The sequence below is a fragment of the Lutjanus erythropterus genome, chromosome 13 (assembly GCF_056507025.1).
Source record: "Lutjanus erythropterus isolate fLutEry1 chromosome 13, fLutEry1.hap2, whole genome shotgun sequence".
Taxonomy (NCBI): Eukaryota; Metazoa; Chordata; class Actinopteri; order Lutjaniformes; family Lutjanidae; genus Lutjanus; species Lutjanus erythropterus.
In genome coordinates, this window is record NC_139329.1 from 13619976 (window position 1) to 13643924 (window position 23949).

Here is a 23949-nt window from a genome sequence, read left to right on the forward strand (position 1 = left end):
TCCCAGTGGAGGGAGAGAACTGAGAGGAGGAGGAGAAGAAGAATGGGAAAACGGGGATGCGAAGAGGAGAGGAGAGCGGAGATTTGCTCGAACAGCATGCCTCTGCCGTCTAATTTCCAATCCTGACTGAGGCAGATTACGCTTTCCTTTCTGCGCTAGCTGACACATTTGGGACGCATTCATAAGCCTCGGCTGGTGGACGGGTGTGTAATGTGTCGTCCTTTAAAAAGCTGCAGCCACCGGCATCAATGTTATTAACTCAATGAGGCTATTAACAGTCTTGCTGGGGCTCAATTATAAGTCTTAGTGTGCTTAGTGGACACTATGACAGGATAATAACTGTGGTAAATAAGGCCAGAGGATTGAAGTTAAGCTTCAGCTTTATTTCAGTGATGCTGGGTGAGAGAATGACTCCTGGGAAGCTTAAACATCAAAGAGTCATCAGAGAGGCTTTATAGCCAGGAAGCATATTTTTATTCTCTCTCCTCTCCATCTCCACACATACCTCTAAAGGTCTCACTGCCAGGTATGAAATGAGGAACAACTAGTGCAAGAAGACTGAGGAGATGAACACTTGTTGTGCTCATCAGTGACATCTGCTGACCAAAGCATGGAATGACAACCTGTCAGGCAGGAAGGATGAGGTGAGGGACACCTGGCCGCTGTACAATTAGAACAGGCATTATACAACATGACCTAATACAAACTGCAGCATAAACTTTTTCAGCTGTCCCTGTCTTTTAATTATGTCATTTATAACATATCAAAAGTATTAAGAAACCTAAGTAAGGGAAAATATTGAAAAATACTCCCATGCCAGCATTTCTATTAGTGTACTGCAAGAACACACATAACCACAACACCAGATTTGTTGGTAATGGTTATATTGTGGTACCCAGCTCAAGGACTAATTCACTGAAAAAACTCTAATTTATAGATCCATAACAAATTGGAATAACTTACCCCTTTATCCTTTAAAAAGAAAATGCAGAGGTATTTATTTATATTGATTTTTAACACTATCTTTGCCTAAATATATATAGAGTGTTGACTGGTTTTAATATTTCAGGTGATATTTACATAATTCTGTTTTAAAATTATGTGAATCAGCGCCAACATGTAAATGGATTAGTCCCAATTTATGCTGCCTTGCACTCAAATATAATAATACAGTGAAGCTGATTTAAATCATTATTTTAGGAAGCAAAAGAGTGGTACTGAGTCATGATTAAGAAACACCTTTGAACCACCGCGCGGATCTCTTAAGACATCTTATAGGTAGACACTTTTATGAGTAAAAAACATTTACCAGATTTTCTGTTTTAATTTGTGTGAGGTTCATCCTTTTTTACCCTCACAAAATGTCTATTAAAAAGCATTTTTGGTTGTATCATATTAATGCAATTTTCAAAACCTTTTTTGTCACTGTTGTAATTTGTGTGAGGCTGACCCACACTTTTGGATGAATTGCCTGGGCCAAATAGGAAGTGGGTGATAAATAGGGAAACAATATACATAACACACAAAAAAGAAAGAAAAAAACAAAAAATCAAGGAAGCAAGAAAGAAAGAAAAGCAGAGACAAAGACAAAGAAAAAGAAACCCCTCCATCATCACACTCACATACCGGTGAGCAGGGAGACTTTGTGGAAGGTGCCCTCCAACTTTCCCATGAGAATGTGCATGAAGCCGTCTTTGGACAGATGCCCTGCCTCTTTGGAGCTCTGGTCATAAACCACCACTTCCTGCTTCCTGCCCAGCTCCACCTGCACAAAGGGACAAACAAGCAACAAGGAAGAGAGAAGAGGTGATGTTCAGTGGAAAGTATGTCACGCTCACAAAGACTTACATAATATGAGTGGAATTATTAGAATCTCATTTGCATTTTGGTCATTTGTCACTGAGAATTCATAGCATTTCTGAACATACAAACACACAGTACAGTACTAAACATCAAACATATTTTATCAGACCAACTGATCCTTATAGTTCAGATTATTATTTATACTATTTATTTGTGATATAGTGCGACTTATGTGTTTTAGAGGGTTTGTTCAGGTTCACCAAAGTCACACAAAAACACAAACTAAGTGATCCAGGCAGCAGCAGACAAGCAACTCCTGTGAGAAAGAGCAATATTTGTCTTGTATAATGGCAGTTTCCCGTCAGAAAAGGCAGTCTGATGGCAAAGCGAAGATGTGAAAATACTCTAAATATGGCTTACACTTACACTGATAGTTTTTTAGGTAACTAAAATACCTTTCCTGCTGACCCTGTCCACAGCAGTACATTGCTTAGCTTCTATGCTGGCGCTCCTCCCTTCTTCTCCCAAATGGGGATGTGCACTTGGCTAAGCAAAGTTGTTAATTGCTACAAGACATTAAATGCACACAACCTCCTGCAGAGTTCAAACCTGCAACTGAGTGACCCTGGGACAGTTTCTCCAAGCACTTGACCACTCTGCTGCCCTAATTTACACCAGGAAGCAGCAGTAAGGACAACACAGTGAACTCAGAGACACACCACTGGGAGTTATGACAATAAACACAGGCTCCACTGATGTGCCAGAGACTGCAACAGTAAGCAGGATGAACTACAGGTGATTCTAGAGTTAGTTATGAGGATAAAGCAAAGGATTATGAATAATGCATGAAGCCTGAGCGTTGCACTCTGCAACTGTGACTGTAATATTTACTGTGTGGATACTGTTGAGGGGTGAGCTCAGTAAAATCATAAAGGCTGGATACATGAAGGGTGTGGACATCCATCAATGCATCTGTGTGATGCGGTTTATATCAGATTGTGAGAAAGATGAGAGGATGGGAGCATGCGCTGCTGTGACGCCTTTGTGTACGTGTGTGTGAGTGTGAGCATGTGCCTCGCAAAAACACACACCACAGCCCAGGATGTGTTGTTCCCCATGTTGTCAGGCAGGCTTTGGTCACATGACCATCAGGCAGCGCCTACTGCAGCTATGAATCACTGCATCATTGAACCGCCACTGGACAGGAGAGGAGAGAGGGAGGAGGAAGCAAAGGCGAGTGGAAGGGAGGGATGGAGAGGGTGGGGGTAGTGGTGTAGCGGGGCAGTGAAAGATGGAGACGAGCTGGAGAAAGATACAAGAGGAAAATGAAGAAGGGCGAAGAGAAAAATGAGGAGTGAGAAAAGGGGCAGGTGGTGGAGGACAAACAGAAGATGGAGGCAGGACAAGACACAGCATCTCTTTGTTTATATTAACAGACTGTGTACCATCCACGTATAAAATATGCCTTTGAATAGCCACTTGCTTCCAGGCAAAACTGCACTTTCCCTCAGCCTGCCGCCAGTCTCTTCTTCACCCTCTGTACGCTGAAAGGCACACTAGTGATGAGAACTCATGGCACACACAGCTACAGAGTGTGCATGAAGTGTGTTTCTACTTCCAGAGCAGCTGTAGCAGAGTGCCTGGGCAGACAGCCACGCAGGTGATTTTTAGACAGGACAAGGTCGGTCTCTGAAGTCTGGTTACAAGTAACTCTGGTCCAGTAAAACTTAGCTTTGCCTGCCTGCGTCCAGCACCAGTACACACACAAAAGCATGAAAAGCTGAGACAGAAACCCCAATCTGTAGCACTGATCATGAGTGACCTGCTTTCTGGTCTTTAAGGTGGTAATTTGGATCATTTTAAGTCTGGTTGTGTGAGGCACTTATCAATAGTCTGTGTAAAAAAAAAAAATCAATCAATCAATCAATCAATATCAGTGTAGTGTACGCTATATTTAGAATATTTTCACAGCTTTACTTTCCTGTCAGCCTTTTCTGATGGGAAACCACCAAATATCACTCTTTCTTGTTCAACCAGACTGCTTTGGCGTAATCAGTAATTTTACCTTGCAGAACACAGGAGTTTCTGTTCTACTGCTGCCGCAGTCTGTTACTTTGTTTGTGTTATCGTGTGACTTTGTGTTATTGTATGACTTCACTGTTTCAGACGGTTAGTTGGGATTCACCAAACAAACTAACAGATCAAGGCAGCAGCAGACCAGCAACTCCTGCGCTCTGCAAGGAAAAACTACTGATTTTGCCTATGGAGTTTGGTTGGTTTGGGATATTTGAATTAGATAACAACAGCTTTCCCTGGAAAAGGCTGTCTGATGGCAAGATAAAGAGGTGAAAACATTCTAGCATCCACTTAAAACTTACATTGCTAAGTTTCCTTCACCTGGACTCATGCTCCTCCTCCAAACTATGGAGGTAACAAGTACTGGTAAGTACCTCATATGCTTTCAGTCATAAAACAACACTGTAGCTGTAAGCATGCAAAGACATTAATGCAGTGCTACAAATTTCAATTACACAGCTTGTGTCTTTATCTGTCTGTACCAGATTCATCTTCATGCCTCTCTTTCTTTGTTTTAAATCCCCCACAGCCTCCATCTTTACTAACCCTGGATAATTTTGGCTAATAATCCTAATGGGATCAGATCTAATTTGGGAGCCTGACCTCAACACTTGAGGATTACAGGCCTTTCACTATACATACAGTACATGCATTAATACACACACATACAGACACTGTACAAAAACATACTAAATGATCTTGTTTGTCAGCTGCACAATGAAAAAAGTTTCATTTCCAGGGAGACATAAAATGAGTGCTGCAGTATAAATAGAATGATTTATCAGCCTGTTACTCACTGTTGGTCGGACAAGCAATGAGTCACTTATCTCCGCTTCACAATTTCATAACTGAAACTAAAAATAAAACTTTATCTGTTCTATACTAATAAGTATTTTTCCTCAGAATGAAGACAGGCCCACTATCTCATCTCATTAGTTTCTTGTTGATGTCATGTTACAAAATGTAGCTGAAAAGGACAGAGTTGACAGATAAAATACTGTTTTCAGCTGTATTTTTCAGAAAGTAGTAAAAGTGGAAGATTCATTCAGTATTCTAAGAGGATGAAATTACATCTCTACTCATCCCATATCTTGATATCATGTATGATATGAGATATACATTAGATTTAGCTTAAAGCTAAAGCTACACTTCCAGCTCCATATGTGATATGCATGGAGTTTGCTGCAGTGTTAGAGGTCAACGACCCAAGGGAGCGTATGGCTGGCTGTCAGACTGCAGCAGTACTACAGATCCCTCATCCCTCTGCAGTGCTACAGCATCACTACTACTACTGTACTGGGCCAGGCGCTCTGACGCACGCACACTGCAGGTAAACAAGGGATGCCACTGGCAGCCAGAAGGAAAAGGGAGGGGCCATGGAAAGAGACGTGAAAAGTGGGAGAAACAGATGGAAAAAGGAAAGAAGAGAGACAGGAAGTCCAAGAAAGGGATCAGACAATCAGATAAAAAAAAGAGGGATAAGAGAGAAAAGGAGGGTGCAGCAGAGAGGGACAGAAGGTGGCACTGGCAGACCAAATGCTATAATCCTGCTGCAACCAAGCTTTCTCTAAAGAATCTGAAGGCTGGCAGCAGTTCAGTGCTTAGCTTTCATGCTGGTACTCCTCTCTGCTTCTCCTAACTGGAGGTATGTAGTCCCTTATACAACACCACATCAAATAATCAGAACTGTCACTTTAATTATGTGAACTGAGAAATAAAAGAAAACATGAGTGTGAAGGAAAAAAGTGAAGGTATTGGACTGGAGACAGAAGTCTCTGCGTGTCTTTTACTGACCCCTATTATAACAGATACAAGGAGTAGGAGGGAAACAAGTCTGACACAAGGCTGAGAGTCAACGCTCGGCCTTACTGTCATTACTCCTCTGTAGGGACAGTCTGTACAACACACACACACACACACACACACACACACACACACACACACACACACACACACACACACACACACACACACACACACACACGCACGCACGCACACACACACACACACACACACCATGAAACATAGATGATGGGCAGCTTGGCCACGAAAAAATATCTGTGGAAAATTGTGGACACAGCCGTAGCGTGTACCGTAAGTGCTTGTGTAAGAAAGTGAAACATGGTTTCCCCTGACCTCAGCAGAGCTACTGACCAGTGACAAGGTCAGTGCTGAGCAGGACAGTATGAGTGTGTTTGTGTGTGAACTGGCCTGTGACACAACATCAGCACAAACAGTCTAAAAATGGCCCCACATTCCTGAAGCGTGGTCTGGGTCCTCTCAGTGCGTCCTCTCCGGGATGTTCCACAGAAAACAAGTCGAGTACATTACGAACTCGCTTCAACTAACAGCGTTTTTGACCCAGACTGTGAATATAGAAGGAGATACAGGAGAATAAAACAAACTGTGTATTTTGATGTCATAGTCAGACCTTGTGCCCTTACATTGATTCAGCAGCTGCAGAAAATACTGGACATATCATTGCTTCATTGATGTATTTCTACTTGATTTGTAGTCACATTTTTACTGTCTTGATTTAAACAAGCTTAATGTTTTGGCACGCCCAAAACATACAACACCTGACTCAACATACAGTACATTACATACTAATAAGAGGAGCTGCTGCAACAGGCAGTGACCTCTCTCAGCAGTTGATCTGTCACTTTAAGCCTTCGCCACACAGGGGTGCAACATATACCACCCGCCACGGTAAAGATACCACCCCGGGGCAAGGTGATGTCATTGACTGGCACTGACAGCTGCCATTTCCATGTGTGTAGGTGTGAGGTGTGTGTCACAGAGCCCCTGTACTGTACTTCTATTCTTATGAGGACTAAATAGAAAGTTTAGGGTTCAGGTAACAGGTTCAGATTTGTGCTTGGGTTTCTACAGGTTTTTTTTTAATTACACTTAAGACTTTTTAAGGCCATTATGAATGCAATTTAAGACCTATTTCTCATTTACATTGGGGAAAAAAGTACAAGCCCAGTTTGCATTTGTGGTTATTGGGTCAATATTAGTTTCATTTTGTAGTTGTTACAGCGAGATCAATACAAATTAATGTAATAATGTTTATTGCATAATTCATTTGCTTCTTAAAACCCCTAAAAATGGTATTTAAGTACCAGAGTACTGCAGTCAAAATAGCAAATCAGAGTCATAGACTGTATGTAAAATAGGTTGAACCGTTATACACATCTACCTCTTCTAAAAGATTAATAATTAATCATTTGTTACAACTCATAAACAGACACTAACTCATTTGGTAAACGTGCGGCATTTATTTTAATTCTAATAAATCTGAAATGGGGAAACTAAAACAGATGTTCCAGTTTCAAAGGAGAACATGCTGGTGTTGTTGTCAGAGGAGCTGGCATTTCAATTCAGCATCATTCCTTAATCTCCACTGACATATTTTTTATTTTATGATTTAGTATTGCAAATAATATTACATATTTGTCCTTTAAGACATTTTAAGGCCTAAAATTCATATGACTAGATTTCAGACTTAGAAATGCAGACCTGCAGAATTAGCATTATTTTGAGAGTTTAGGTGGAAGTTTAAAGGTTAGAGAATTAATGTAATTAATAGGGATTACTTTGAATGTTGAGTACTCTGTCAATAATTTTCTCAATTAATTGATTAGTTGTTTGGTCAATAAAATGTTGAATGTTGAAAAATGTGGATCAGTGCTTCCTGAAAACCAAGATAATGTATTCAAATGTCTTTTTTTGTCCACAAGCCAAAGATTTTCCATTTACTGTCAAAGAGAAGCAAAAATAGTTTCCCATAAAATAGTTAAATTCAATAAGCTGAAATCACAAAATTGTGATTTTTTTTTCATTCATTCATTCATTTTCTGTAACCGCTTAGTCCGTAAGGGTCGCGGGGCTGCTGGAGCCTATCCCAGCTGACATTGGGCGAGAGGCGGGGTAAACCCTGGACAAGTCGCCAGTTCATCGCAGGGCTGACACATAGACAGACAACCACTCACACTCACATTCACACCTACGGGCAATTTAGAGTCACCAATTAACCTAGCATGCATGTCTTTGGACTGTGGGAGGAAGCCGGAGAACCCGGAGAGAACCCACACAGACACGGGGAGAACATGCAAACTCCACACAGAAAGGGCCTGCCCCAGCCGGGGAGCTGGGGGATTGAACTCAGGACCTTCTTGCTGTGAGGCGGCAGTGCTAACCACCGTGCCACCCGTGATTTTTTTTTGATTATCAGAATAGTTGGCAAGTATCTGAATAGTAATAATAACTGATTCAACGTTGCAGCTGTGGTCATTAGTGGAAAGTCCTAGAAATTACAGTATTAACCAGGCGTCTGTGTGCGTTTGAGTGTTACAGATGAGGATGTGAAGATGTGGCAGGGTGGTGAAAGTCCCTGATGCCTCTGTGCATGTGCAGCATGAGGTCACCACTGATCATTTCAGAGTGGTAGTCACCTGATGTGGTCACACCCTCACACCTCTGAATGTCAGAGGACCATTAACACACACACATGAACGCACATATCAGGTCCACATATTGTAGATCACACATTCAGATGCAAGTCTATCTCTGCTTGTGTGTCTCCGATACACACACACACACACACACACACACACACACACACACACACACACACACACACACACACACACACACACACAGAGAATTGTTGTCCATGAGTGCATGCATGCTGTAGATCCGGTTATACCACGTCATCCTCCTGACTTTGTATATAATGAAAGCCACATTTCATATCCGCAAATCATCTATGAATCATTCCCTCCATCTTTCATCTACATCCATGAATTAAAAATACATTTTTACATAAACCTTACTTCTACAGTGTGGTAGGTTATGTCTGAAACTATATCCAGCCTGTGAGTGTGTGTCTATGTCAAACAGTAGGATCTTTAAAGCAAACAATGATTCATGCTATGACCTCATCAAAGCAAACACATGACATATCCGGCTCTGCAGAAAAACCACCGCCAGCTACAGCATCTTTGTTTGAACTTGGCACAAGGAAAAATGTGAATGAAACATACAAAAAATTCCCAGAGTTTGCCCTCTGGGTAATCTGGGAAACAATCCACGCAATGAGTCATCAACTGAAGTTCTCAGTTCTGCTGCTACTGGCGGGGTAGATGACACATAAAACACTCATGTGTTGCCCTTCATTTTGAAACACTGAAGTTACTGTAAACTTCTGTGTCCAGAACAATGTGAATTATGAAAAAGGCTCGGTGTTTTCCAAAGATGTTATTACCAGTGTCGTGTTGTCTTTGTTTATGATTACACAATCTCAGGAATCCTCAACACAGAACCATGTATTTCCCATCTTGTATCATTACAGCCAGCACAACTACAACATATGGTGCAACATAACTGGAATTGATGGAGATCTTCATTGCATAAATGCATTAGCTGGTCACATGCAGTCTCCCCCTGTGCCCGGCAGCGGGGCATTCAGCCAATCCTGCCAATTAAGATCACAGACAAGATCACAGACCCATCGCCTGGCTCTCTTTATTGCTGTGTGTCCATTAATCCAAACAACAACAACTGGGCCACTGTTCATTATCATCACTAATATGTTGGTGTACAACACTTGAAGACATATTAAAGTGTAATTATAGGTGTAGGACTTTAAACAACAGTGCAAATAATTAACTATGTAAGTGCTATTTACAAAGGCTAGGCTATTTATCTGTTTGCAATTCCCATCACAATTTCCCTCAGCCGGTGTTAAAACTGGGTATTGTTTAAAATATTATGACACCGTATCAATAGAGTTCTTTATTTGATACTTTTTTCCAACTTCATTCGATATCTATCGTGAATGGAAGCATTTCTCAAATATTCCTTCTGCATTATATGCATTTATTTTTATCAGATGTGACAGGTGAGTAGTATAGCCATACTTTTAAGTGTTTTTGGTACCTCAATTATCTTCTTGCGCAGACTTTTACATATTTTTATGCTGCACAGACCTTTATACTACTTTTAGCACAAATGTTTATCACCATGTCTATCTCAGTCATCTTGTTATTATCCTTTCTTCCTACTTTATTTATCAAACTTGTTAAGCTGTTTACTATATTGTACATCTGTATATAGAATAACTGATGTCACCAAGTAGAGCGATAAAGTGAAATAAGGATTTTACTGCATTGATAACTTGTTTATTTCTGCATATAACAAAACTACTTTTAATCCTTTGAATCGTGGCATGCTGAACTGCAAACTCTGTCAAATACATCATGCTTAACTTCATCACACCACAGACGGTATGGACTATTGTTGATGGAATACAGGTATTGTTTGAGAAGGTCTGACACCACTTGGTACTGGGTTATTTCTGCTGATACTTTAAAAGTTTTGAGCACTGATACCAAGCCCTAACCTAGCGCAGATGCTCTCAAATTATTTGTTTATTCCTACCAGCTGCACAGAAATCAAAAGTATTCACTTTACAAAAGGGCTGAATAATTCATCTAAATTTGGATCAAAACCTTAATTCAGCCTCTTGCAATTTCCAACTTGCAGGAAGCCCAATATTAATTAAAGGTGAAAAATGTGAGTCAAAATACCATACAGTTGTGCTGCGAAGCTGTCCTGGCTTACACATCATATTCTGCAGACTCAAGAAAGCATCTTTGTTTGATACGAATCCCTGCAAAAATCACACTAATATGTTTTCGATGAAGACAAGAATAATAATGTAAAAATTATCTAACTTCTAATATCACAAATCAAATGACAAAACAGAACGAAGAAGCAAATCATCACACAAAATCTTTGGCATTTTTCTTCTGTGATCAATTACTAGAATGATTATTTGTTTTTCAGAAATTGCTGTATTAGTCTTCTGTCAAGTGGCTTATTGATTATTGATCACTGATTAACTGCTCAACATGCCCCTACATCAGTAGCATGTTTTAGTCAGTGGCCAGAAATATCAGTCCCCAACTAGGAAAAGGGGATGCACTGATCTAACTTTTTCTACCAAGTACTGATTCTAGTATGGGGCTAATTCCTGATCCAACACACTCACACTCAGACTCACGCACACACACTCTCCCTCTCTTTTATCTATGTTCAACATCTGTATACAGAATGGAACTCATTATAATCAGATTTTGTTAGTGGAAACACAAAATTTTACAAGGACACTAAGAAGAAAGAGTTTTTAATGTGGATTGGTCACATCTGCTGATACCTGATCCACTCATTTAGGTCAGTATGCCAATCTTGCAGATTTTTGAGTTTACATCAAAAATGCCAAATCACAGGGAAATTGAATGTTCTGTGTGTGTCCTCTCCCACAAACACTACAAGACTAAGAGTTCAAAGACTTAAAACATACTTGTGGTTATAAATATTTAAGTTCCACTGACAGCTTGTGAGAGTAACGTCTGTCTCTATGACTAGGCTGCTGTATCCTCGCTACTACTCTGGGTCCCATTCATCAGAGCTCCATGCCTGCATACAAGGAAGAAGGGTGCTTCCCCGGGCTGACTGCTGGTAGTGAAAACCTCTGGTCCATCTGTCAGGCCTGCCTGGCCGGCTGTCCCCGCCACAGCAGCGGGGATTAGCCAGGCTTAAGCCAAGACACCAGCCGCCTGCCCTCCAGCCTGTCAGAAAAGGCACGAGGAAGCCCCATTCCCAACTAAGCCTGTGCTGTCCCCTCTCCCAGCAGAGGTCCATGCCACCACCTAACCTACTGTATCCAGCCTCGCTCTGACCTACATGAACAGAGAGCATAAATAAAGAGGTTATGAAGGGGATGGGATGTGAAAGGGAGAAGAAAGAGGACACCATTTTGATTGCTGCTGCGCTGGCCGTGGATGTTCATTCAGCTCAGTTAACTGAAGCGTTGGGAGCTTCTATGAAAGAGGGTGAGTGCGGTGCCTTGGGGGATGCAGGCTATTAGCGCTCAATGGGATGTGAGGCGGGAGGCGGCCGGGGAGGAGGCGGAGGCAGCAGCCCATCCATGAATACCCTCAGTGCTGCTCTCCCGCTTCCTGCATTCACTTCCCCAACAAAGAGCCACAATGGTGTCCTTTGCTGTCTTGGCTGGCTGAGGCAGCTCCTGGCGATGCTCAGAGCCATGTGGGGGGTAGTGGAGAGGATGGTGTGTGTGTGTGTGTGTGTGTGTGTGTGTCTGCGCGTGAGTGTGTGTGAAGGGTTAGCTGGGAGCCGGCTTTAACACCACACAGCCAGTCTGCACGTGCCCAACCCGCGGCCTGCCAGTGGCCGCTCAAAAGGGATGATGTCATGCTTAGCCAATAACAAAAGAGTCTGGGTCCGTCAGGCCCTCCTCTCTCACACGGCTAGTTCCAGCTTTATCCAGCCTAGCATTAATCGCAAGCCTTATCCTCTTTACTGGGGGTGGGGGATGGATAATAACAAACCAGCCATGGGGCAGCACCAGATATAGGGAGAGGAAGAGGAAAAGGAATAAATAATGAAGGCAGCTGCAGGCTATGGTTGTGGGAGACAGACAGACGGACAGACAAGAGCCGTCATGAGATTGAAAGTGAGAGAATTCAGGAGGAAGCATGGCGCTACGGGGTGCCACAGTGTGAGATCAGCCAACCACAGGGCCCCACACAGAGATGGACCCAATAGAGCCAGCATAGAGACACACTCAGGCTCGCTGCACTGACTCAAGTAATGAAACTCAAAGTCTGACTGGATCCAATACCTCTCACACTTCACAGTCCTGCAGCTCCACCAGCTTTCTCTACAGCTTTTATTTTGTCCCAGAGCTTGACCAATATGGGCTTTTTGAGAAGGAAAATAAATTGTAGAGAATCACAGATTACCAGTATTTTCAACTTGAATAAAAATAGGCCTTTTCTATGTGGATTGTGCACTGACTTTGCACCAATGTCACTATGTAAAGCAACTCATATGGCTGTTTTCACAGCCTGTATAGTCAAAGTCTTGGTATATTAATCAGGTTAAAATCCTATTTAATATACAATCTATGGTTGAAGCCAGTGCCTTCAAGATCTGCAGTGCAGGACAGATGAAATATTGGAAACTATATGCTTATCAGCTGTCAATTGTCTGTCAATGTTTAGATAAACCTATTATTCTGAAAACAAAAGCCTGTTGCTCTGAAAATACACACACTGAAGTTTGAGCTCAGTGACCGCATTGCCTCACTGCTTGCCAAACTCCATTAACATATTGTTCAATTCAACTGATATAAACATCTACTCCTTCGAAAAGATTATTAATGATTGCTTCCAACACTAACTCGTTAAACAAATATTCTGCATTAATTTGAACTCAAATTAACCTGGAATAGGCAAAAAAAAGAAATATTCCAGCCTGGAATAGAAATTTCAAAGACGACACTGCAGTTGTCACGTTGCTGTCAGAGAAGCAAGTATTTCAAATTTACATATCAAATTAGATTTATGATTTATTGCAGTAAATGTATTACAGATTTCTCCTTTAACATGCTAAATAATTTAATATATTGTTGACCAATTGTAGAAATTAACACAGAAAATAAAGAAAGAATAAAAAATAAATAAATAGCTAAATAAATATCAGTACTGTTCAGTATCAGACAATTGCAATTAGGTGCAGGTTGTGAAACAAGACACAGAGATTTTCAACATTTATACGTGCCAGAGAGCTCCTCATGTCCTCAGAAATGTTTCCAATTGTGATAAAAATCTAGGCCTTATTCACCCCAAGCATTTCTTTCTGGATTATATGTTCTGTGAAAATAGTTTTACATTTTTAATAATATTTCGATTAATTGTGCAGCCCTAACTGATATGAACATGGCCAAGTGCAATATCCAAATCACAGAACCCTGCAATTTTTTGAGAAAGAAAAAATGTTTCTCAAAACACTGTAAGGCTACTACAGATGTAAGAAAACATGTTTGTTTGGTACAGACCCAAACAAATATCACATCATGATTGTTTTTGTCAATGAAAAGAAAATTATGATGCAAAAATCATCATTTTTTTGCCATATTGTACAGACCTAATATTGGTGCCCATCACTAAGCATATCCACCCATACTGATATATCTGTGATATGCCCATACTGGACCCTGTTTTGTTCCTTTCTAGATCGCAAGACTAGGTCATGCATTATCACACAACCCAAAATAAAACCATTATCTGAGGAAAACTGGATCTTTTGGTTGGGATGAGTCATGAGATGCAGGATCTCCCATGTGGCCTCCAGGCTCAGAAGCTTCTTTTGTATCCAGGTACATGTAACTCAGGCTGGCTGAATGCACTATTACAAGAGCTGTTATATAAGATCCTCATCCCGTTAATAGTGGTAAATTTTGAGTGAGAAGAAAGGCATGTGGGTTTCACTGCCAGAAGCCCCTGCAATAAAGATGAATTAGAACTAATTGGTATAACAGAGAGTCGGTGAGAAACAGCAGGCGCAAGGGGACTCTCCGCCAATGTACCAATTATACAGATGCTATTAGCTGAACCGAAGGTCATGCGACTTGAGAAAGTAACAATAATCCACAGTTCTCCACCATTTTACCATCTGACCGTAAGGAAAGTGTCAGTCACCTACAAGTGTTAACTGTAATCCAACGGGAGCGGCAAAGCAATCATCTAAAGCAATAATGTATAATTATTTGCCATTTGGTGGGCAGGGTGTGTTTTAGGTGATTTAAGTTCTCTAGCTGTGCACCAAATGGAAATATAGAGTCAGTTTATTCCCCAGAACTTCAGAACTAATACAGTTCCTATGGGGCATAAAAAGAGAGCATGTAATAAACCACATTCATAAGCAGAGATGAATTGCAGGTCAGCAACCTGCTCCTGGCAACAAGGAAGTAAAACAACAACAAAAACAGCATTTTATGGACTGCCATTCAATGCCAACGTGTCACACCTACAAAAAAAATTTCAATCATCTGTTCCGTGTCATTGTCCTCTATGAATCAGCATTTTACTGCGATGGGCGTACCATGGTTTAAAGTCAAATAATTATCTATTGTATAAAAAGAGTGCAGCAAGGAAGAAAAATTTCATCTGCCATCTCCACAGCTTTGATAATCTGTCAAAATGTTCTACTATGCACACACAAACTACATGAGGGCACAAAACATAAAACATACAAACTTCACCCCCCATTCCCTGCTTAGGTTTCCCCTCTCAGAGTTCCTTCAGTTTCACACAGCGACTAAAAATACAGGAGACGGCGTGCCACGGGTGGACAGGCCATGGAAAAAAGGCTGTCATATTCGTAGGAGAAGTCATGGAAAACGCGAGGATCCGATTTCAGGGCCACTGATAAGCAACAAACCTGCAGTACGTCGCTTGCCCACCAAATATAGCACCCAGAGGAGGCCAAACAAGAACCCACGGCAGCGGTACTTGGGCTGTTGGGAATGTTCTGAAAAACGTGCGGGGATGTTAAGAAGTCAGTGTCCTGCTCAAAGACACTTTAGCACTGTCTGCATGGGAACATGAATCTGAGACTTCCAGTCAAGGGAAATATTTGCCCCTACTATCACAACTTGTTGCATCTACTGTATTTCTGTATAACATTGAGCACATACTGTGCTTCCTCGCTATTACACATGTCACATACACAATATTGCTTTGCAGTAGTAACTTTAACCCTTGAACATGAAGCTGGAGGCCAACATATTTCCTGGCTTTGTCTTGAGATAAATGGGATATTTTGTCATAGAAGTCCCTGCTGTATTTGTATTTATCATTCCCATTCTGCTTCTGCTGCTTCTGCTGAAATAAGCAAGATTATGCTGACTTGCCCCAATGCACTGTACTGTAAATGCACCATTTCAAACCCTCATTTGCAAGAGGAGTGGTTTGTTTTTTCTTTGTATGCTACACAAAAATCTTGTAAGTCCCAAAGTCCTATGCATTTCTAAAGTCACAGGATCAGATTTTTTATCTATGTTTTGTTTTTGGTCTAGCATCTGTCAGTCATCACTTATTACCCACTAGATGTGTGTGGTGTGGTGGTATTTGTGTCTGCACAGACATTGCCTTGTGCTTGTATGTGCTTATTTCTCATATTTTGCTGAGTTTAGGATGTTTCTAGGCGGTTGTCTATCACCCAGCCAATAACAGGGCGCACACTGTGAGGTCATGATTCTACAAAAACATAATAACCAGTGGTTACATTGCTGTCCCCATCTCTCCTCTGCTCTCTGTCTGTGAGAGCTGTAGAAAAAAGATAAACACACAGGCAGACTGAGGATCGCTTAGGATCCATTCAAACAAAATTCAGTGCTGTGTGGAGGTGTGGTGGCATGTTCATTTATGCCGTAGAACGTAACCGCTGTAAAACAACCATAAAATAATCAAAACCATGCATATTCTACCTTTAAATAAAGGTAAATTGTCTTGAGTCATGAAATCCACAAAATCCACTGAATTTAACTTAATTTTAGGAAATGCACATTTTTGCATTCTTAGATAATTAAAGGAGAATATAAAAGCCACAATATGAGGCTATAATCAGCAGCCAATTAGCTTAGCTTAGCAGAAAGACTGGAAACATGGGCAGACAGGTAGTCTGGTTCTGTCTAAAGGTAACAAAATCCACCTACTGGCATCTCTAAGCCTCACTAATCAACACATTGTATATGTATAGTCTGATTTGATTATGTGCTGGATTATTGAATTCATACTGGTAGGGATCCAGTGTCTTGCCCTTATCAGCAAGGTTTAAGCCTGCCACACAAACACGCTGAATCCAGTCCAGCACTTAGAGGAAATGCTCGCTAATCACTGGCATCACATCCTACCACCCAAAACAAGGCATCAACTGTCACGTCGACTGAGCTCTAACTCACCTTCACCTTGCCATTGGGTTGCAGCAGCTCAGTGACAGACACCTTGTCCTGCTGCAGTCGTCTCTTCACCAGCTTGGAGCAGCAGACGTTGACTGCACCTTGCACGTGCGATGCATTGTACTCAGAAAATGTCCTGCTGTCGATCACCAGCAAGCGGCCTGTCCCTCTCTGGATGAGGCTTGCCAGACGCTTGATGTCCATGGCGCTTCGCTTCGTCGGCCCTTTTTCCCCTGCCATGATGTAGGAGGGGCAGAGTGGGTCACGGACGTGAGGTAGTAAGGGATGGAGTGTGAAGGAAGAGGGGTAGATGAGAGAGGGAAAGGTGGAGGAAGAGACAGGGAGGAGGAGGAGGAGGAGGAGGTGAGGTCAGCGGAGAAGGGCTACCACCGGAGCAGGCGCTGAGAGATCCATGCTGCCTGAAAAAGAAGAGATGAAGAGAAATATTAAAAGAAGAAAACATAACAGTTACAGCAGAATCACACTGGTGTAAGAAAGCATCGTACTTGGAATGGCAATGATTAATTGGTGAATAGATTAGTTGTCCAGTATTAAATTAATCTCTATTTAAATCATCTATCATTTTTGAATTATTTTTTTAAGAAAAAGCAAAATTCAAAATTCTCTGATTACAGCTCCTGAAATGTGAATCATTTTCATTTTTTAAGTCTTCTATGACAGTGAACTGAGTATCTCTGCATTTTAGACAAAACAAAACATTTGAGGACATCATCCTATACTTGCGAAACACTTAGCAACATTTTTCACCATTTTCTGACAGTTTATAGACCAAGTAACTAATTGATTAATTGAGAGAACTATAGACAGATCACTTGACAATGAAAATAATCTTTACTTTTGGCCCTAATGGCATTCAATAGTTTATTTCAATGCTATTATTGGCCAGCAATGACATTCAAAACTGCCACTGTCAGCTTTGAGATGCTGATGACGAGACAGCTGATGATCACACATCAAGGGCACGATCACCTCCAATCCTGAGCTTCAATCCACTCACGCCACAAAGTGCAACAAATAAAATCATCGCTACAAAGCCACAATGATGGATTCATTTCGTATGTGCACATTGTATTTTTGTACATTTCTATCATCTTTTATTGGAAGACTTTGAGCACCTTGAGTATTAAAAATAGCCACAATGCTAAACATGAATATAAAAGTTATTTAAAGGCTTGAAAGCCAACTGGAGCGTCCGCTGGGATTTATCAGCCCTGAGATCTGACAGTGTATCACAAATCCAAGCACAGAGCCAAAGACTTAAGTTAGACATGCACGACAATAAAACGTGTGTGCGTGCGTGTCTGAATGAATGTGTGTGCAAGTTGGTTGATGTTGATCGCGGGTCTCTTGTGCGGTAGCTCATGAAACAGGAAACTGAGGGCGTGAGATAAATTAAGCCAGGGGAATTCAGAGAGCAGGTCTGGACACAGGCAAACAGCCTGTGTGACATCCTGTGTATGTGTGAGTGTGAATGAGCGTGTGAATGTGAGTGTGTGTGTGTGTGTTACAGAGAATCGTCCATAAACTTGATGAACTGCCTCCTCCTATCTATCACTACTAATCACTGTGATCGCCGCCCAACTTACGTTCACGACAGTGCTTGTACATTTGAAGCTAAGACACACTCACACACACACGCAATCATTTATCGGGGTTTAGAAGATCACTGACTGCACGTGTGTTTGTGTGAGAAAAAAACATTACAAAAACCACAGTATCATTTGTTCAGGATAAATGAAAACCTGTGTAAAGGTTGAGGACCATATCCTTGATCAACCAGGTGTCATGCGACAAGTGAGAAGGTCAGAATGTGAATGAAGTCATGTTGTTTTATTCATCTACAGGCACATGGTGTCATGAAAAATGAATGGGCCTCCTCTCATTTACCCTAAAGCCTAAATGGAGGGCTAAACCTCAATTGAAAAGGGAGAGTACAACCGAAAGAGGTGTAGAAACAGACAGTGGACGTAGATAAAGTAGAAAAACACAAACAAACACGTACACAAACCTACCATACCATGACATTACTCATATCAGCAAAACATAATGGCAGCTTCATAAAGGAAACGAGTTGTATGCCTCTGCAAGCCGGTCAAGTTCTAGTTTATATCCATGTCTGCATAATATATATAGTAAAGATTTTAAGGAATTTAATAAAGGTTTTAAGAGTATTTTTTATCACAATATTTATGTGTATGATTCCACTGAATAACACACAGGACACAGGAGTACAGAGAACTGATAGAGAGCTGAACATTATAATGTCACAGTGAAGTTGACCTTTGATATTTTGGGTGTAAAATGCCATCATCTCATCATTCTATCCTATTAAACATTTGTAAATTTTTTCAAAATTAGCATATTGAATATTCTATATGTGTTATGGGCAAAAAAAAGTGTTTTGTGAGGTCACAGTGACCTTGACCTTTGACACCCCAAATCTGATCAGTTTGTCCTCAAGTCCAAGTGGACGTTGGTGCTGGTCTTAATGAAAGTCCCTCCAGGTGCTTTCATGAGACATTGCATTCATGAGAAGGGGACAGACTTAGTATCACAGTGCCCTTGAATTTTGACCTTTGACCACCTACTGAGTTCATCCCTGAGCTGAAGTGTGTAATGTGTGTGTATCACATTTGTACCAAGTTTGAAGAAATTCTCTCAAAGCATTTTTAAGACATTGCGTTCATGAGAATGTGACGCATGGACGGACAGACAACTTGAGAACATAATACCTGGACACAGCTGTCAGCGGCATAGAGGCATAAGAAAGGGACAGGACAATGGGAAATGGCAAAAATATTACTTTCTGTAGGTGTCTAAGTGACGAAGAGCACTGTCTGTGTGAAGCAGAAAAAGAAAAACATTTTGCACACCAGAACAGTGGTGAGAAGGTGGGCGAGGAAACAGAGACTGAGAGAGAGGAGGAGATCTGGAGAACTGGGTCTTCTGATCAGTAGTGTCTTGGGAAGACGTCCAGGCAGCTTTGCTCTGCTACTTTTCACCTCTTTCCTGACACCATCGCCAAGGAGGGAGGGGACAGAGGAGAGAGAGGAGGGTGGAGGTAACAAAGCATGTTTTTCACTGAGGATCTCTCCAGCCTAGCAACTCAGCCAGCTCAAGGTAAGGGAGGGGACAGCTGTGAAGATGGAGGAGATGGAGACCAAGAGACTGCTTTAAAGAGAGGGAAACATTAAGGGAGAAGCTAATATTCTCATTAACAAACTTGCAGACAACTGCATCAAACCTACAACATGGATGTGCAGTAGATAATCACATGTCTCCCTCCTATACACTGCGGGCCAAGCCTGAACATAGATGTACACACATGCTGGTGCTGCCTGGCAACCTGCCTGATGCAAGCGCAGCAGCACAGTAACATGGAAGAAAATCTGGATAGACAGTAGCAACTGCCTGCACTGTAAACACAGCCAAACAGCTGCTGTATCAGAAAGTGGCTACTGTACAGTAAAGGCATGTACAGACACAAACAAGCCAGAACAGACACATAAAAGATGGTCAAATCAATCAATGGTGAAGAAGATGCACTAAAATAATGCAGCTTACAATTATCTTAAGAAAGCAACAGTCAAATAAATCTAATCTGTGTGCCACAGTGATGACTAAATGAGAATTTCGGCATTAAATCCCTAACAGAAAAGCATAATTTTCTGACCTGCAGCAACGCAGCACATGAGCACACTGACACAGTGACATTCCCCCACTTTTCCCATCATGTGCACCCCAGCAACCGTTCTGCAGAAAGCATATAGCTGCAATGCCACAAACAGCTCCCCGCCACATTACGACCTGCCCCATCACCTGTTATACCCTACCTTATATGGCGTGGAGCCGAGTGGCCAACAACACAGCTTCCAGCCAGGGGTGTGAATCTTTCTCTCTGTTTTTCTGATTCCCTGCTGCTGCTGAGCACAACATCTGACGCCGCATATGTCTAATGGCGACTGCTCCTCGTCCCACCCGCCCAGCCAGCCTCTCTCACACTTTTTCTCTCTGAATCCCTCCTTCCTCCTCTATCACTCGCTTTCTTGCTCTTGTGCAGTGATCGGGGACGGGGAAGGGAGGGGTGTGCAGGTTTACATGTGTGGCAGGAGTGAGAGGGAGAGACTGCACCTTTTGTACGCTCCTAGACAATCATCCTATGGCAACTTTGCTTCCAGAGGACCCTGTTTGTGTGGACAAGAAGGGGGATGAAGAGAGGAGGTGATGGGAGGAAGAAAAGGAATGGAAATGTCAGAATATTGAGATGGAATAAGGGAGAGAAATAAGATGATGAATGATGCAGATGAGGAGCACAAACCTCAGCATGCTTACTCAGCACAACAAACCAAATCTGACCCCTTATGCAAAAGCATCTTTCTGCCTCCATCTTGCATCACAGGCGGGAACAATAAGGAGCAAAAACAAACAAGCTCCTCAAACTAAAATAGGCATCAGCCAGCAGGAGCTTGCTGTGAGGGTGAACAGAGGAAAACAAGCTCGGAGGAGAGAAAGCGAATGAAGAGACAGAGACAGTGTGTACAGGCCTGGAGCAGATTCTGTTGTTGCCATAGAAACAGCCCAGTTGGGGTGAGCAGGGGGCACGGGGAGGGTGATGGTGATGGGATGCTACTGGTGCTGATGCTGGATCAGAGGGGAGAGAGCTAAAATTGACAGCACTACATACACTTGTAGAACAGATTCTCACAACTTCAGCTGTGTGACCACACTGAAGTCTCCGTGCTCCCATGAATTTATGAGATTTTACAATGAAGTAGTCCACTAGTAGTTGATTAAAAATTATTTCTGAGATTTGGTCTGGCCCATTTTACTCAAATTTAGCATCACATTTTTCTACATCTGACTGACTGGAGCTGGTAGAAAATCAAGATCCTGACTGGTTCTCAAAAACATAGTCTACATGCAAACATGAACAAAAGATGTAGGCAGACAAGTTTGTAAGGCTGTACAAAATATTTTTTTTATATTTCAGGTTTCTATTGAGGTTTTCAAATGAAACTTAAAAAAGGAAAATCTTTGAAGAAAATCCTTTAATTAAGTGATTCATCAGATTAAATTAGCTACTTTTTTATTAAATCAACTTGTCAGTTTCATTAACATAATCATCATATACCAATTGCAATAGCTGTCAAAATAATCTTAATCTGATTTTTTATGTATGTATTACACCAGTAAATATGGATTAAAGCAGAATTTTTCACTGGATAAAAATATGTTGTGAATTTTGGAAATGATTAAAATAATATTTTCCTTATTACATTTTGGCCTGTGGAATTTACAGTGCTCTGGAGTATAGCTGCAACTAATGATTATTTTCATTATCAATTAATCTGTCAATCATTTTCTCGATAAATTGATTAGATGTTTGGTACATAAAATGTCAGGAAATGGTGAAAAATGTTGATCACTGTTTCCCAAAGTCCAAGGTGAAGTTTTCAAGTCTTGTTTTGTCCACAAGCCAAAGATATTCAGTTTAGAGGACTAAAGGATCCAGAAAATAATCACATTTAAGAAGCTGAAATCAGAGAACTTTGACATTTTTTTAAACAAATGACTCAAAATGAATAATCAATTATCAGTATAGATGGCAACTTAAATGTTGGCAAATAATCAATTACCTGATTTATCATTGCAGGTCTACTCTGGAGTTACTGAAAATGTTTTGATCACATGAGTCAAAAACAATCCTCTGCAGACACCACTGGAATTTAATTTGATAAACAGTATAATACTAATAATATGAGAGTAGCTTAATATTTATCTGCATCCATGCAGGAATACTGGGTTTAAACAGAATGAATAAACATGCAAAAAAATGGTGCGCAGCATTGAAACACCGATTTAAGAATTTAAATGTCAACATTATGAATGAGGCTTTAAACTTTGCACTTCCTTAAAGAAGCAATGCAGTTACACCTTAACTACTAGCTGAGGGCAGAAGAACCAGATCAACTGGTCCATTTTGAAGGACTTTTTCATTTAGTTGGGGAATTTGAATATCTAAATTTATCTACAGGGCCTCCAAAATACTGGAATTGTCAGTTCTGCATTTGTAAAAGCATGAGACCAATGATTGCATGATAAACAGGACTTTTTTTTAACACTAAATGATGAAATCATTTATTATACACTACTCAAAAGCTGAACCGACTATAAAAAAAACAAACAAAAAAAAAAAAGTAAGTCACAAATTTAGAGGCTGCCCTGCTTTGTTTTCTAACCAGAGAGGAAAGAGGAAATCCCGGAGATCCGTACATTTCCCCTGGCTTGTCAAGTTAAATATGGTCCCACAAATCATCAACAGAGTTTACTGTGGCTCTCTTTGCAGCTGATAACAAAAGACTGATAATAAAAAAAGCTTTTCTGCAACAGGTCAATAAAACAAAGTTGGGGAAGTAACTTCATCTCCATTAAATGGATAATCCAGTCAGATATATTCACAGGCCCGTCATACAAAACCATGAGCGAGGCATGATAGAGGAGCTCAATAATAATGCCCTATCAGACATCATGGACAGAGGCAAACACAAAGAGAGCAACTGGAGGGCAACCAGTGCTGATGTAATACCATCCAGGTTATTCATTAACTCCCTGCATAACGTCACCTGTGGCCGGAGCCTCAACTACACTGATATAAAGCCGCCTGTAGTTTCATACAATGAGAGACAGACACGAGTTGTTTGTTTGGACCACAAACAAAGACATCATCAGAGCATCTCATGCCCTTTAGTCTGCGCCACAGGCTCTCTCATGAACTACAGGTTTGCATGTGCATATGTTTACACACCGTCTCCTTTGACTGTGTGCGTCATTTACGCTTTAAAACGCAACCACAACAAGGCACTCTGCAGGTATTCAGGCCAGCGTCATCAACAACACAGGGCTGCCTGCTGGAGGATTACAGGGTCCCCAGTGGACTTGAACCAGTGGAGAATTTAATAACAAGAATTAGAGATCATATTTAGGTATGTTAATACTCCTTCAAAACACTGCTGGATTAATTACTAGATAACTAATCTGAATGTTATTTCTAACTTATTTCCTTACAGTTTTTTTTTTTACTTTAGCTGATTTCTAAGACAAATAGACCACATTGTTTTGACATGAAGGAAAATAAATAACAGAACATTATTTTTTGGTATCATTTAATCTGTTATTTCTTTTCTTGACTAATGAATTAATCACTTGGTGTCCAAAAT

General features: G+C 41.0%; 1 protein-coding gene across 2 annotated transcripts in view; it reads right to left on the reverse strand.

Moving 5' to 3' along the window:
* dusp8a (dual specificity phosphatase 8a) overlaps positions 1-23949 on the reverse strand; it is a 61349-nt gene that overhangs the window by 34985 nt on the left and 2415 nt on the right. For both annotated transcript variants that reach the window (XM_084733459.1, XM_084733460.1), the window contains exons 2-3: positions 16715-17130; positions 1627-1765 (exon numbers count right to left, since the gene is read on the reverse strand). In XM_084733459.1, the coding sequence (XP_084589585.1) occupies positions 1627-1765; positions 16715-16951 (376 nt within the window). In that variant the 5' untranslated portion in view covers positions 16952-17130. The remainder of the gene's footprint in view (positions 1-1626; positions 1766-16714; positions 17131-23949) is intronic.